The sequence below is a fragment of the Talpa occidentalis genome, unplaced genomic scaffold (assembly GCF_014898055.3).
Source record: "Talpa occidentalis isolate TD23 unplaced genomic scaffold, MPIMG_talOcc4v2.1 talOcc4.8, whole genome shotgun sequence".
Lineage (NCBI taxonomy): Eukaryota > Metazoa > Chordata > Mammalia > Eulipotyphla > Talpidae > Talpa > Talpa occidentalis.
The window spans coordinates 64,201,098-64,217,088 of NW_023605194.1; the positions used below are offsets into that span (position 1 = coordinate 64,201,098).

General features: G+C 48.0%; 1 protein-coding gene across 1 annotated transcript in view; it reads left to right on the forward strand.

Moving 5' to 3' along the window:
• Positions 1 to 2,475: 2,475 nt before the first annotated feature.
• The window catches only part of GGT5 (gamma-glutamyltransferase 5), a 42,580-nt gene continuing 29,064 nt past the window's right edge, over positions 2,476 to 15,991 (forward strand). The window contains exon 1 of the mRNA XM_037495997.2: positions 2,476 to 3,029. Within this exon, the coding sequence (XP_037351894.1) occupies positions 2,857 to 3,029 (173 nt within the window). The 5' untranslated portion in view covers positions 2,476 to 2,856. The remainder of the gene's footprint in view (positions 3,030 to 15,991) is intronic.

Below are 15,991 nucleotides of genomic sequence, written 5' to 3' on the forward strand. Positions count from 1 at the left end.
AACATTTCCATGAGGTTCCCAGTGGGTGGGGGTGGAGCTGGGGACTGCACCCTGCCCAGCACTGTCCTTCCTCAGCCAGGCCATCCCTTCCCTGGCTGGGAGTGGCAGTTCCTATATTGGCCACCAGAGGGTGCTGCAGCTCTGGCATTTACTTGGGACCCAGGCAGCAGCGCCAGGCTGTGTGCTGGGAAGTCCGCACCTCCTCACCAGACTGGGTTCACCCTCTGAGGACATTCGGAGGTGAAGCTGAGGTCTGAGGAGTGGGATTGGGCAAGAGGATGGAGCAAAACTTATTGGTTAGAGCCAGACCTGGGGGATTTTCCAAAGAAACCCAGAGTGAAATCAAGCTATAATCAGCTCCAGAATGAGGCCCAGTTCTCAGGGCACAGTGAAATGGAAGAAGTCCCCAGATCCCTGAGGGTCAGGGCTTGGACAGGCAGCTGGCAGGGATGACAGCCAAGGGGAACAGGTCTGGGGAGGGATGAGAGGACACGGCATTCTGCCTCCTCCGCTGTGGGCCAGGCCCTTCTACCCTCCTCAGGGCCTGCTAACTCTTGTGGACACAGAGGTGAGGTGCGAGGAAAGGCCAGCGGAGGAGGCCAGGGAAAAGGGGGTCGCAACCAACGGCCAGATATCCCCACTATCAGTGAGCACAGTGGGGATGGACAGATGGATAGACAGATAAACTCTTCCCTGAGGGTAGGGAGCATAGAGGACTGGCAAGGTCAGAAAACCTGGGGCTTCCGTAATATCCATGGGAAATACAGTTTTATGCCTGTAGAGTCTGAGCCCTGGGTCCTGGAGGACCGTGGGATCACTGGGGGATGGGATGGAGGCTGGGTTGGTGTGGTGTGGAAGTCACTCCACAGCCCTCATTTTGACCCCATTTGCAGGCAAGGAAATAGGCCCAAGGAGGGGCCTTGCTACACATGGAGGTGGGCGCTGACTCTGAAGCTTCCCAGGCCCCTGACTTGCAGGGGCCAGAGGTTGGCTCAGGGCTGCGTCTGGGGCCGGGGGACTTGGTTCCCTCTCCTCACCACCTCCTGCCCCTTATCTCCCAGACAAGGCATTTAGGACCTTTCCTGGCTGTACCACTAGACAGGCCTGGCGTGATATCTGCTCTTTTCCCAAGCCTTCACTCTGTGCTCCCTGCACCCTGGCTCTGTCCATAAGGAGTGGCTAGGGGGAGGAGAGGGGATGTCTCCTAGATCCTGATGACCCCACTGTTCCCACTGCCCCTGCCTCCCAGAGGGTGGGCTGGCCCTGGCCCAGGAATGTGCTTGAGTTTCTGGTTGAGCAATGTCATTGTGGCGTGGGGGGTAGTAGCAATGGGAGGAAGCACTCCCATGGAGCCCTCCCCACCCAACAAGGCAGCCTTGGAAACAGGCCTGTGAGGGATCCTACCCTAGTAGCTTCTCCAGCTCAGGCTGACCAGGGCCTCCATGTGGGGGACTGGACATCTATGTGACTGCACAGGGGTAGTCACTCTGTCTCTCAGTTTCTCTGCTGTGTAGAAAACAGTACACAGGGTTATATAACAAAATCAGAGGAGGCCAATGCTCCTCTAGAAAGGAGGCCAGGAGGATGCATGAGAGGTCTGTGGGTGGGAGTCCAACCCATGTCCCTTGCATCCTGTGCCTCTGCTGAGCCCAGTCAGGGTGGCTCCTTTGTGGGTCCCTACTCCCCCAGCTGCCTCCCAGTTAGACATCCTAAGGTCCAGGCAGGGCAGGGGCCACACCAGTAACCCCAGGAGAAGAGGTACTGCCAGAGCAGGAGTAGCCCAGAGCACAAATGGCCACCAACGAGTGGACACACAGCCAGGGAGGGGCAGAGGTACGGATGGAGGGGCAGCCTCACTCCCTGGAGGTCCGTGGTGGCATTTCCAGAACAGCAGATGCCAGGGCTCGGCAGTCTGGTGGGGCACTTGGTACCAAGGGCTGGACAGAGATCCTGTCTGTATTCCTTGCTTGGATGTCTTATGGTCTGGGGTGTTTGATGGGGATTGAGAAACTAAGCTACTGGTCACCCCCAGCCCCCTGGTCAGGCTGCAGCTGAGCTGAGGCTTGAACCTGGGTTCTGAGTGACGTTCCCTTGAGTCCCCCACCTCTGCCCTGGACACCTCCATGTCCTCTGGCTCTGGGGATATCGGGACAAACTGCTGCCGGACAGGCCCATGCCAAGAGGATGGGAGCCAAGGCTCCATCCTGGTCCCCTTGTCCTCTGAGCCTGGGAAGGGGCCCTGCGGCCTGTCCCTGCTGTCCTGGCTTTGCTGGGAACCGGGGAGAGGCCGTGGGGGTCCTGAGTCCTTCACCCTTGCTGTCCTGAGGACAGCAGATGCCAAATACTCAAGCCCATGGGCTGGGGCTGCCCTGAGCAGCGTGTTTCTGCCCTCAGGGCTTTCTGGAGACCAGGCGGGGAACGGCAGGGAGGGGGTTAACAGCAGCTGTTCACGCCTTTTCTCTCTGGAAGGAAAAACTCCCCATAAAAGCTTTGCTGCTGGCCTCCAGCCAGGGCCAAGAGCAGAGGTTGAAAACTGGAAGTTCAGGCCTGTGGCCAGTTCTGCCTCCATCGCGAGCTCTTGAGGTGGCAGAGCCACTGTCTCCAGCTGGCTGGCCGAACACCCTTCTGCCTGCCTGGTTTCCTGCCATTGTCTGCCTGTCCATCCAGCTGTAATCCCTTCTCTGACCAGCCGTCATTTTATCCTATCTTTTCAGCTGTCTGTAAATCCATTTGTTTGTCTCTGGCCGCATCTAGTCCATCTGTTGGGTTATTGGTGGGTTTATCTGTCATCTTGTCCATCCTATCTGTCCATCTGTCTGCCCACCTGCCTCCCTTCTCCCCCTGAGTCGCAGAGCGATGGCCCAGAGCCGGGGGGCCACGGTCAGCATGGTGCTGTTGGGGCTGGGGCTGGCCCTGGCCATCATTGTGCCTGCTGTGGTCCTCTCTCGCCAGCACACCCCCTGCGGCCCTCAGGCCTTTGCCCGCGCGGCAGTCGCTGCTGACTCCAAGGTCTGCTCTGACATTGGACGGTGAGTAAGAGGTGGGGGGGAGCTGGTGACTCATGGCGGCTGATCGGTGGTGACCAGGGGAGAAGGCTCATGTGTGAGCACGCCAGCCTATCTGTGGGGTCCTTGGGTTTGGGTCCAACAGGAAAGCAGTCCCAGGGCCCTTGCCTAAAGCAGGTGGCAGTAGGCACGTGGGTCAAGTGGGGTTGGGGACCACGACAGTGTGGGCAGAACAGAGGTGATGTGAGTCACCTCTTAGCTCTAAAACTCAGAAGACCCAGAGAGGACACAGCTGCATTGTCATTGGTTTAGCACAGGTGACAGTAGTTACCGGCCCCTTCAGAGAGATCGCGCCAGGTCTCCAAGGCTGGGGTCATCCCCCAGGGACATAGGTGAGGAGATACTTCCAGGGCCAATGTCCAGCCCTGGCACGCCCCCTGTGGCCTCCCCCTTCTCTCCCATATATCAAGGCCTGGGGCTGGAGGCAGTGACTGATGTTTACTAGGCCAAGTGGCGGGGGTTGATGGAGAGGGGCCCCAGCTATCATTTTCCCTAAAGCTCAGCCCCTGGGGACTTCCAGGAGAGAAGATGGCAGGGTACCCCTCCAGGTTCCCGCCCTCTCCTGGGATTAAAGAAATCTGGGCAAGCATCCTCCACCCTGCTGGCTGGATTTGCTTCCCAGAATGTCAGGATCAGTCCATTGTCAGGACCAGAAGTGCTTTGTCAACCCAAAGGGTCTGTCCCAGAGCCAGGCAGAGCATGCCGGGTCTCAGCCTGAGGTGCAGCTGGCCAGGTGGTGTCCCTGGCCCCTCCATCCCGGTCTCACCTCTCTGCTTGCTTTCTCCTTCATTCATTCACTTTTTTATTCATTCCCTCTTGTCTTCAAGTGTTCATCTGTCCCTGTGTTTCTCTTCTCTGATCTGGTCCTCCGGATTCTTCTCAGGACTTTCTGACCTTCCCCCTAGGATGACAGTGGCTGAAGGTGACACGTGGGGCTGCTTGGTTTTCCCAGAGGGCTCTGAGGGGATGGGAAAGGAGTGAGTCTTCCATTCCCCAGGGGAATGTGCAGCGGTGCCTTGTCCACCTGGATGCACAGTTGCAAATATGCAAACAAGTTTGGGGGCCACAGGCTGCAGAGGTCACTGGTGGGCACATGGCCTCCAGGAGTGGGGGCTGCTGCCACATATCTCTGAGGGGAATCCAGCCTGCTGTGTCCCCCTGAGCTTTGTCTGGAGGTATATGGGGCCTCTGCCCTGCTGTACATGTAGGTGGCAAGAGTCGGGGGGAGAGGGGTGTCTCTGCTCTGGGCCTGCTATTCCCCCTGGTGAGGAGAGCAGATGCGGTTTCTTCACAGTGTTTTGTGTACTTGTCAAACAGTGCTGGCCACTTCCTGTTCTTGTTTTAAGAAGCCAGAGGTGGGAGGGAGCCTGGAGCTGGCCCCAGCTGCTGCTGTGGAACAAGGGGTCATGAGACCCTGCTGAGTCTGGCGCCTCCACTAAGCTCTCTCTCCCGCAGGGACCCCAGGCCTTCCTTGCTGCTGCCTGGTTTGATGAGAACTGTTTGCCCAACACTCACTCTCCGTGCCTGCCCCTCCCCCAACCCCCTCCAGTGGGGGTGGGGGGATCATCTCCACTGCTTTTTCCTCTCACCAGCAGGCCCTCCCCGCCTCCATCTCCTTCTAGCTGATCAGAAACAGATTTTCTCCTTTGGGGATGGGTTTCTGCTGTGGCCACACCTCCTAGTGAGGGTTCTTTTATTATTTTTTTTAATGATTTTTCAGTGAGGTTTACATATATGAGGCCCCAGCACCATGTCTAGTGGACATACCGTAGACACATAGTGGCAACAAAGTCCCTTCCCTGCCAGACCGTCATTTTCCCATGTGATGTCCTAGTGCATCAGGTTTGTGTGCAAACTGGGTCTTCTTTGAGCTCCTGCTTCTTCTAGGGACACTGTAGGAGCTTTGGGGTTAGTGATGGCGTTTAGGCTTTGTGAGGTTTATCAGCCCTGCCACTCAGAAATACCTGCCCTCCCACCGGATCCTGCTCTTCCTGAATCCAATAGGATTTGTTGCTCCGCCTGACTCATAAGGAAACTAGAGCTTCACCTGGTGTCACAGAAGAGTGGGCCCAGCTGGGACTCTTCAGTGGAGAAACTCTCCAGGCTTATAAGAGAAGGGTGGAGAGTCTTCTCACCCCTTGCCCTGGATCCCAATGCCTGTCTAGTCCCCAGGCTCCGCCCATAAAGTCCAGAGCTTTAGCGATCAAGTGGGCAGTGGAGAGGGGGCTAGCAGGAGCCCAGCACTTCTGGAGCATTGGGAGCTGGGCGCTGGCCACAGGGTGGGGATGGGCCCCTAAGATCTAGGTCTTGTGAGCTGCTCCAGACCCACCAGCAAGCCTGGGGGGGTGGGTCTCACTCTCAGCAAAGGGGAGAGCAAAGACTGGATAAGTTGTTGGACCCACTAGGCCTTTATGTCTCCACTTGTCGATTGGCTCTCACGTCAGAGTCTTCCTCAGGAGCAGGCCTGTGAGTGCGTAGGCAATGAGGCTTGGAGCTCACCTGGCCCATAGGAGGGACTCTCTTGATGGTAGCTGCTCTGACCTCGGGCCTGGCTGGACGTGGGTTGGTATCTCAGGTCCCCGGGTTAAGATCTAGGGTCAAGGCAGGGGAAAGGGGAAGGCTCTCGGGGGATCAGAGTGCAGTCCCATCCCTCCCCTTGCAGCCCCCATGACCTGAGTGGCTCTTCTGCATCTCTGCTCCTCTGGGGCTCAAGGGGAAACTTGTGTGCCTGGGCATTGTGCACATGTATGTGTGAGCACATGCATGCATCAGCATGTGTATCTGAATAAGTATGTGACAGCAGTGATGGTGACAGCATCCTACTGCTCTCTGAGCACAGGAACGCTGTCTATGTGTCATTATTCTGCACTATGATTCTCAACCTGCCAGAACCACTCCCATTCACAGCTGAGGAGACTCAGGCTTAGGGAGGTTGAGTAATGTGGTTATTGTCATGCTACCTATAAAAGGGAACTTAAGCCCAGATGGCCTGAAGCCAGTGCCATCGTGCCTGTGGACACATACGTGATGGTGCTACCAGACAGTGGGCATCATGGATGTGTGTAAGTGTGTGGCTACTTCTCTACTTGTAATGCCCTTTACTATGTAGAAACCGAGCACTTGCTATCTGCCAGCCGTTGTCCCGGGGGCTCAGGTGGCCAAAAAGCCCTTGCCTTCATGGTGGGGGAGATGGACAAGAAATCCACATCCAATTCTGAAGGGTTGCAAGTGATTACTGGTCATCTGAATATCCTCTTCTATGAAGTTTCTGTTAAAATATTTTCCCTATTTTTCCATCAGGTCATACATCATCTGCATTTCCTATACTATCTATACTATCAAATAACTCCTCCCTTTTAGAAATGCAAGGCATGTTAAACTATCCTTGTATTCCTGAAACGAGCCCCACTTCATTGTGATTGTGATAAGTATCATTTTTACTTATCACTAGGCTTGATTTGCTAATATTTTATTTAGGATTTGGGTCTTCATGTTCATGAGTGACACTAGTTTATAATTTCCCTTTCTTATATCTTTGTCAAACTTTGGTATCAAGGCTATATAGTACTGAATAAAAAACTAGGAAGTGTTCTCTTTCCATGCTTGGAAGAACAGTTTTTTGTCTGTAAGATTAGTGTTATGTCACTTATCACTAGATGGCAGATAGTAAGTTTCCATTTCTACTTGCTGGAGGGCACTTAAAAGTTCGGAAGAATTTACTAAGGTTTCTGAACCTGAGTTACTTGGGTGTATGTGAAGGTTTAAAATAATAGATTATTTTATTTAATAAATAGAAGACTATCAAGTTCCTATTTCTTTTTTCTTGAAATTTTATTTATTTTTGTGTAGAACTGGAGTGCAGGGAAGAGGAGTGGGGGGTGAGAGGATCCACCAGAGACAGAGTTGGGAGCAGAACAGGCAGAGCTACTGAAATACACTGCTGAGGGGAGCGGTGGGAGAAAGAGATGTCTGCTGCGCCATGTGGATTAACTCCCTGGCCGGTGATCAAACTCAGGCCATAGTGGTGATAGATTGGGATTTTTAACCCCTAGGCCACCAGGGAGTTCCCCTCAAGTTTCTATTTTTTCTTGTTTCAGTTTCTTTTTTTTAAGATTTATTTATGCATACAAGAACAGGGGTACAGGCCAGAAGTATGGGGGTGAGAGGATTCACCAGAGACAGAGTGGGGAGCAGAACAGGCAGATCTACTGAAATACACTGCTGAGGGGAGCAGCGGGCAAGAGGTCTGCTGCGCCATGTGGGCAGCTCCCTGGCTGGTCGGGGTTCAAACTTGTGCTGCAGAGGCAGTGTATAGCTTTACAGTGCTGTGCTTAACCCCTTGCGCCACCAGAGGGGCCCCAATTTTCTTGTGTCAGTTTTAATAAGTTCTTTTCAAGGAATTTATCTAGTTTAGCAAAATGGCATATATATTGGCAAATATATGTTTATAATATCCCTTTATTATCTTTTTAGAAAGTTCATAGGGCCTGTAATGATTCTTCTTTTTCATTCCTGGTATTGGTAACTAGTGTTTTCTCTCTTCAATCAATCTTGATAAGGATTTTTTCCCCCAATTTTATTATCTTTTTGATCAACTTTTGACTTTTACTGATTTTCTTGGTTGTACATTTATTTCCTCTTTCTTTGGTTTCTACTTTTATCTGTATCCTTTTTTTTTTTTTTTTTAAAGATTTATTTATTTATTTATTTAAACAAGCACTGGGTATAGTCAGAAGCACGGGAGGGTGAGAGAATTCACCAGAGCCAGAGCGGGGAGCAGAGCAGGCAGAAGGACCAAGGTACACTGCTGAGGGGAGCAGCGGGCAGCAGGAGAGGTCTGCGTGCCATGTGAGACCCATGTGAGAAGCTGCAGGCAGCTTCTCAACCCAGCGCTCAACCTCTGCGCCACCGGGAAGCCCTTATCTGTATTCTTTACTTCTACTTCCTTTAAGTTTGAGTAGCTTTAAAAAATTCATCTTGTGATCTTGGGGAATATAAGACATAAGGTTGGCACAGATTATTAAACTTTAAACTTTTTTCCAACATATGCATTTAAAACTATAAATTTCTCTCCGTTTGGCTTAGTTGAACTCTTCAAGTTTTCTTCTTGTTGTTGCTGTTTTTTCCCTGAATGTCTATAATTTTATTTTGAGGTTATTTCATTTTTAACAAGAAGTTTATTTAAACAAGATGTTTGACTTGAAGGGAAATTATCTAGGATTCATTTTCTTTTAGAGTAATTCACTCCTATTTAAGACAGATTATCCAACATTGAACAGCTATATAAAAAATTATAAAATTGGGCCTCTCCTGGTGGTGCAGCAGTTGAGCACTGGGCTGCGAAGCTGCCCGCAGCCTCTGCAGCACCAGTTCGATCCCTAACCTCTGGCGAGGGTCCCACGTGGTGCGACAGACCTCTCCTGCCGCCCGCTGCTCCCCTCAGCAGTGTATTTCGTCAGTCTGTCTGTTCTCTTCCCCGCTCTGGCTCTGGTGAATTCTCTCACTCTCCCGCACTTCTGACTGTACCCAGTGTTTCTATAAATAAATAAATAAATCTTTAAAAAAAAGTTATAAAATTGTGTTTGGTTTTACAATAGTATGCGAAAGACATTAAAATCCTCTAATTTAGTAAGGCATGCAAGAATTTTTATGCTTTCTGTTTGATTGTTTGTTTGCTAAACATTGAGAACAAAAAATCTTACTGGGTTATAAAGGCAAGGAGAGAATTTGAGCATTTCACTACACATCTAATAATATATAGATAAAGGGGCTGTTTTCATAAAAATAGTATTTTTTCCCATCCCATCTCCATCTGATATTGATCAAAACATACCTTTGACCATTTAGTTGTTTGTTTTTTTTTAATGCAGTGTATTTGTGCACACACACCAGTTACTTTATGCTTAATAAAGCACTGGGAGAGGGAACAACAAAAGACTGGAGAAAGCTATACCGTAGTAGACAGGAGGTAGTGAAACCAAACTGGCTTTCTACTTGAGAAAGTCTTCTTGATTTGGAGGTACAAAGTTTAGAGTAAAGTGACAGATTCCCTTTTTAGCAGATGCTTCCTGTTTATGGCTGGAACACATCGATTTTACCTGCATCCATTTCCAACTGTGTAGGCAAGTCTGTTTCATTGATTAGAATCAGAATCTGAGCTGCCTCATTGACAAACCCTGTTGTTTCCAGTAGGCTTTCATTGGTTTACTAAGTGCTGTATGCTCTTAATCTTATTTTTTGAAAGTATTTATTTATTTATGCATATATTAACTGGGGTACAGGCCAGAGGTGTGGGGGGTGAGAGGACACACCAGAGACAGAATGGGGAACAGATCAGGCAGATCTACTGAAATACACTGCTGAGGGGAGCAGCGGGCGAGTCAGGAGAGATCTCCCTACATAATTAGGGAGACCAGTGGGTAGCTCCATGGCCGGGGATCAAACTCGTGCTGCAGTGGCTGCGGATAGCTTCATAGGTTGCGTCTTAACCCCTTGCGCCACCAGGGAGGCCCTGCTCTTAATCTTAAACTGCATCACAGAACCATCTTGACCCACCACCTTCAAATTAATATTATCACTGATCTCAGTCTTGACTCCTTCCTTGAGCTTCTTCATTGACTCCTTCATTGGCACAATGAGTGCCAGGGGCTCTTCAGCTACTGCTTCACTAAATAGGTCACAGGTGCTACACTGAACCAGCATACTAGCAGCACCAGGAGGGCAGAAGAAGAAGACAGCCGAGACTGAGGAGAGACAGGGAATGAGCAACTTGAAAACATTTAAAACCCACAGAAAGATGGAAATAATACCCATATATCAATTGTTATTATTGTCTCTCTTTAGATTCAGTAATCACTGTCATATTTCATTAGTCACCTTTAGTCCCCTGATTAAAAAGAAATCAGTGGATCTTCAGTGACATTTACATTTCTTAAGAAGCCAAGCCATTTGTGTCACAATCTCCCTTCACAATCATGGTTTGTTAGATTATTTCTTTATTTTTTAAATTAATTTTTTACATCATTGTTCTTTTTAAAAAATATTTATCTATTTATGCATACAAGAGCTGGGGTACAGGCCAGAGATGCGGGGGTGAGAGGATTCACCAGAGTGGGGAACAGAACAGGCAGACTGACTGAAACACACTGCTGAGCAGTGGAGGACAGGAGAGGTCTGCTGTGCCATGTGGGTAGCTCCCTGGCCAGGGATCGAACTCGTGCTGCAGTGGCTGAGGATTGCTTCATAGTGTGGTGCTTAATCCCTTGTGCCACGAGGGAGGCCCCATTGTTCATTTTTAAACAATATTTGCTTCCCCCCACCCCCTCAGGTGTAGTCCCCATAGAGTTTCCTTCACCAATGCACCCGTGCACCATCACCTGAGCCTCCTGTGCTCCTAGATTATTTCTTTATGATCAGATCATTGAAACATACTATAAAATAGTGGTATTTTGTCTTTCCTATTGTATCACACAAGAGGGAACAAAGTGTTAGGCTCTCTCATGATTGATGACACTAAGCTGGATTATTTCATAAAGGTCTTCCAGATCTCTCCCCATTAATTCAGTAACATGGGTTGATGCTTTGAGATGGTGAATATCTTTTTCTCAAAAAACACTTTACTCCATGTTATTTTGATCCTCATCTGAATAAATTTGTGATTGCAAAAGGATGATTTTTAAACTTGTCATTTCTTCAACATTTATTATCTGTCGTTCTTCTATAAGGGAGATAACCACCCCCATGCCCACCCCCACCCCTCCCCACCTCTTTTCTTAAGGATCACTGTTTACTCATGGATCATTTGAATTCTATGGATTATAATGCATCAGTTATTCTTTTTGGTTGCTCAAATTACACAAACTTCACAAACTTGACTAGTGGGAGCCCCTTTAAGCCAGCATTTTGTTCTTTTACATGTCTCCATTAGCCCTGGAGAATTTTCTTGCTTTCTAGCAAAGTATTTTCTAGGGTCTACTCAGTCAGACCTGAACAAGAATTAATAGAGAGTGGTATTTTAGAAACCAGGATTTGGAAGGCAGGAGAGCTCATTCCAGTGTCATTGCTTCTGGATTGTGTGCATTGAACCAGATCCATACTGACACCTCCAGTTTAAAGCCACCCTGACATGGTGGGACGTCCCTTCTGTCAAGGTGAGAGATGTTACTAACAACATTACTTGCTCTAACCTGTAATACAACATAGTTTCAGAATTATTTCAACAATGCTACTGTGTACAAATCTACTAGATAAAATTTAAGATGTCTTTTTTTTTTTTGTACTTAGGCTATATCCCACAAAAGATGAGCAGCTAATTAAATTCCTTTTCCTATGTGGTTATATTTTCAGTTCAACATATTATTAGCTGAAGTTTTTCAGTTTACATTCCATTTTAGGGTTTTCTCTTTTATCCTTTTTGTTTTAATTAATTTTTAAATTTAAATAAAAACTCTAGAGTTGGGCAAGATGGTGGCAGTGTGAAGGCACCAACTCCATTTCCTCACAACTAGATTGCAGCAGAACAAAGCCAATGAGCCCCTGAAGGAAAAGCACACTAGTGGGCTAGTGGTAGAACTAGTGGTATGGTAGAGGGGTAGGAAAAACTTTAAGTGAACTGTGTTTACTATGATACCCAGCGTAGTACGACCAGAGAGGGAGGAATGGCTGCTATGCAGTTGCTTACAGTTGTTGACTCAAGAGCACATACTTACGCTGGGGACTCTTGAGACCCAGCACTGCACTAGATTAGGTGCTTGCAAGAGTTGATGCCCAGGGGCCTCCCAGGTGGTGCAAAGGGTTAAGCACAGCACCGTGAAGCTATCCACAGCTTCTGCAGCACAAGTTTGATCCCCAGCTGGCCAGGGAGCTACCCACATGGTGCAGCAGACCTCTCCTGACTTGCCCGCTTCTCCCCTCAGCAGTGTATTTCAGTCAGTCTACCTGTTCTGTTCCCCACTCTGTAAATCCTCTTATGCTCCACACCTCTGGCCTGTATCCCAGCTCTTGTGTGCATAAATAAATAATTCTTAAAAAAAAAAAAAGAACAGCATTCTGGCACTCCATCTGCCCACCTGTGACTATGCAGGTGCTTCTCTTCACCAACTGTGTCCCTCTGCAGGGCAGCAGCCTTCCTGCCTGCCTGTGACCTGCACCATGCCGGGCTTCTCTTTACCGACCTCCCTCAACGGAGGCAGCTCTCCTCAAGGCCGCCTGCCTGCGACCATACAGGCCTCTCTCGGCAAGCCTGTCCCTTTCGGGGCAGCTCTTCCTGCCCGCTGGTGTCTATGCAAGTGTCTTTTACTCTCCTGTTCCTTTCCCTAATAAACATGCTCTTTAACTATAAAATCAGAGCGTTGGTGCCCAGAACAGACTTGGAGAACAGGAGCAGTTGTGCAGAGTGAGGATAACTGACTTAAACTTGAGACACTCAAAAGAAAACAGCTGGAGTCTGAGCCAGGGATGGAAGATAAACAATTCAGATCACCATGTGTCCTCAAAGCTGAGGGTTATTCCAAGAACCTGTCACACCTCACCTCAGGACAAACCAAAAATAAACACTTGCACAAACCAGGGTTTAGGCACCTGTCAATAACAGGAGCAAATACCCTAGGATTAGGGTTTGTGCTAGAAAACAAAGGAGAACAACTCCTGGCCTGTGACCCCATAGCAACTACAATCCACGCAGCACTGCATCGTGCTCAAAAACAGCCTAGAGTGGAGGTTGACATGAGCGTATAAGAGACAGGAAGACCAGGAAGCTGACCCAGAGGAGAGGGTCAATGGATTCCCCACCATAGAACCCTCATGCTCGGAGGATGGAAGGAGGCTGAATCCCTGACACTGGAGGTGATCTTTTGGTGCCCTGCTGCCCAGTTGTTCTTTTATACCTATTGTACTTCATCCGTTTCAGCTCCCTGATTACTGCAACAGGTGCAAAGACACCTGTAAGTATATCCCTATTGTAGCCCACACATACTGAAAATGAAGGGACAGGAGAACATATCACTAATGCTGGAGCAAAAAAATCCTGAGCGGAGTCTCAACCTAGGAAACCTGCAGATGAGAAGACAATCAAGGTAACAGTTGTAACAATGCAATGACGTTCATTGAAATAAAAAGGGGGGGGCAGAAGATAAAGAAAAGGGCTTCCCCGGGGGCGCAGCAGGTTGAGTGCAGTGCTGTGAAGCTGTCCATAGCTTCTGCAGCACGGGTTCGATTCCTGCCTGGCCAGGGAAATACCCACATGGCGCGGCAGACCTCTCTTGTCATGCCCGCTGCTCCGTCCGCCTGTTCTGCTCCCCACTCTGTCTCTGGTGAATCCTTTTGCCCTCTCGCGCTTCTGGCCTGTACGCCAGCTCCTGCATAAAAATAAATAAATCTTTAAAAAAAGATAAGGAAAATATGAGGCACCTACAATTAGAAGTAACCCAGCCAAGAAACATTATAATTGAATTAAAAAATACAAGCGAGGGCTGCAACAGCAAAGGATAAGTCATGGAGGAAATGAGATCAAAAGTACAATGTCAGAGAACACAACTAGAAAAACAGAAAAAAGGAATTTTAGAAATGAAAATAGTATAAATTTACTAAAAGAAATAAAAATTGTGTCATGGGGGTCCCAGATAGAGAAGAGAAAGAGAAGAACATAGAAAAATTATTTGAAGAGATTCTTGCTGACAACCGCCTCGGTCTGGGTAATGAACCAGACGTTGTGACCCAAGAGGCACAAAGTTCCAAATGAACAATACCAGAGAGACCTACGCCAACATACATTATAATAAAGCTGTTGAAAGACAATGACAAGGGCAAAATACTAAAAACATCAAGGAAAATCAAGAAACAAAATCAAGGGAAAATAAAAGTTACCTATAGGGGTCTAGCCCTATAACCCAGAAGATTTCCCGCAGACTTTTCAGTAGGAACATGACAAGCATGAAGGAGTTGGCGAAAGATATTTAAAGTTCTTTTTTTTTTTTTTAAGAGGCATGTATTTTATTCATTTATTTATTTATTTGTTTGTTTGTTTTATACATGCACTGGGTATAGTCAGAAGCGCGGGAGGGTGAGAGAATTCACCAGAGCCAGAGCGGGGAGCAGAGCAGGCAGAAGGACCGAAGTACACTGCTGAGGGGAGCAGCGGGCGGCAGGAGAGGTCTGCGCGCCATGTGGGTCCCTCCTCTGGTGGCCGGGGAGCAGCCGGGGATCGAACCGGCGCCGCAGAGGCCGCGGGCAGCTTCGCAACCCAGCGCTCAACTGCTGCGCCACCGGGGAGGCCCTAAAGTTCTTAAAGAAAAAGATTTTCAGCCTAGGATCCTTACCCTATAAGGTGAATGGTCGAAATAGATGCTTCATGGAAAATAAAAAATTCATTTTATCAATGCCAAGTGCATGCAAAAAAAGTCCTAAAAAGCTTGTTATAATACAGGGCCTCCCTGGTGGCACAAGGGTGTTAAGACGCAAACTATGAAGCTATTTGTAGTCACTGTAACACAAGTTCGATCCTTGGCCAACCAGGGAGCAACCCACATGGTGCAGCAGACTTCTCCTGACTCGCCCGCTGCTCCCCTCAGCAGTGTACTTCAGTCAATCTGCCTGTTCTGTTCCCCACTCTGTCTCTGGTGAAGCCTCTCACCCCCACACCTCTGGCCTGTACCCCAGTTCTTGTATGCATAAATAAAAACGAATTTGTAAAGATGGAGAAGGAGGAGAGAGTAACAATGACAACAACATCAGGAGAGGGAGACCAGACTGCCCTATATTTCACATAAATAGCTCAGCTCACATACTAACCTCAGCAGAATCCTCAAACAAAAATTAATACTGATAATACACAAGACAATGGGAATGAAACATAAACAAAACATAAAAGATGTCAAAAAAATTAAAAAGACAAGATAAATGAAGCATAAAACCCACAAAACAAAACAAAACCAAAATGGCAATGAGCACTTCTGTTTCAGTAATAGCCTTGAATGTAAATGGCCTTCATTCACCAGTCAAAATGTGCAGGGTGGCCGAGTGAAGACACCTACTCACTTGGTAAAGACAAATACTGAGTGGATTTCAAAATAAAGTCTAACCTGCTGTTTGTTTACAAGAAACCCACAGACCTAGAGTTAAAGACTGCAAGTCATACAACAAATGGTAACTAAAGATAATAGCAATACTTATATCGGATAAAATAGATTCCCAACTTAAAAAGTTAAAAGAGGCAGAGAAGAACACCACATTATAGTTAAGACCTGATGTAACAAGATTTAACACTCATATGTGCACAGAATAATGAATCACCTAGATATATAAGATACTGACACATCTCTCTTTACTACATTTTACAATAACACTAAGGTATTTTAATACTCCACTTACAACTATAGACAGATCAATAAGACAAATGATAAATAGGGGAACAATAGGTCTAATGGACATTTACAGAACACTCAATGCAAAAAACCGCTGCATACACATTTTTTTCAAGTGTACATGGAACGTTTTCAAGAATCGATCATGTGTTAGGACACAAGTCAATTGTCAATAAAATTATAAAGCTTGAAATTACAGCAAGCTCTCTGTCCGACCATAATGCCATAAATTTAGAAATCAATCATAAGAAAAAAACTAGGAAAATAATGATTGCGTGGAGAGTAACAATATGCTGCTTAACAGCCATTGGATAATAAATAAATCAAATAGGGCCTCCCCGGTGGCGCAGGGGTTGAGCGCTGGGTTGTGAAGCTGCCCGCAGCCTCTGCAGCACCAGTACGATCCCCGGCTGCTCCCCGGCCACCGGAGGAGGGTCCCACATGGCGCGCAGACCTCTCCTGCTGCCCACTGCTCCCCTCAGCAGTGTACTTCGGTCCTTCTGCCTGCTCTGCTCCCTGCTCTGGCTCTGGTGAATTCTCTCACCCTCCCGCGCTTCTGACTGTACC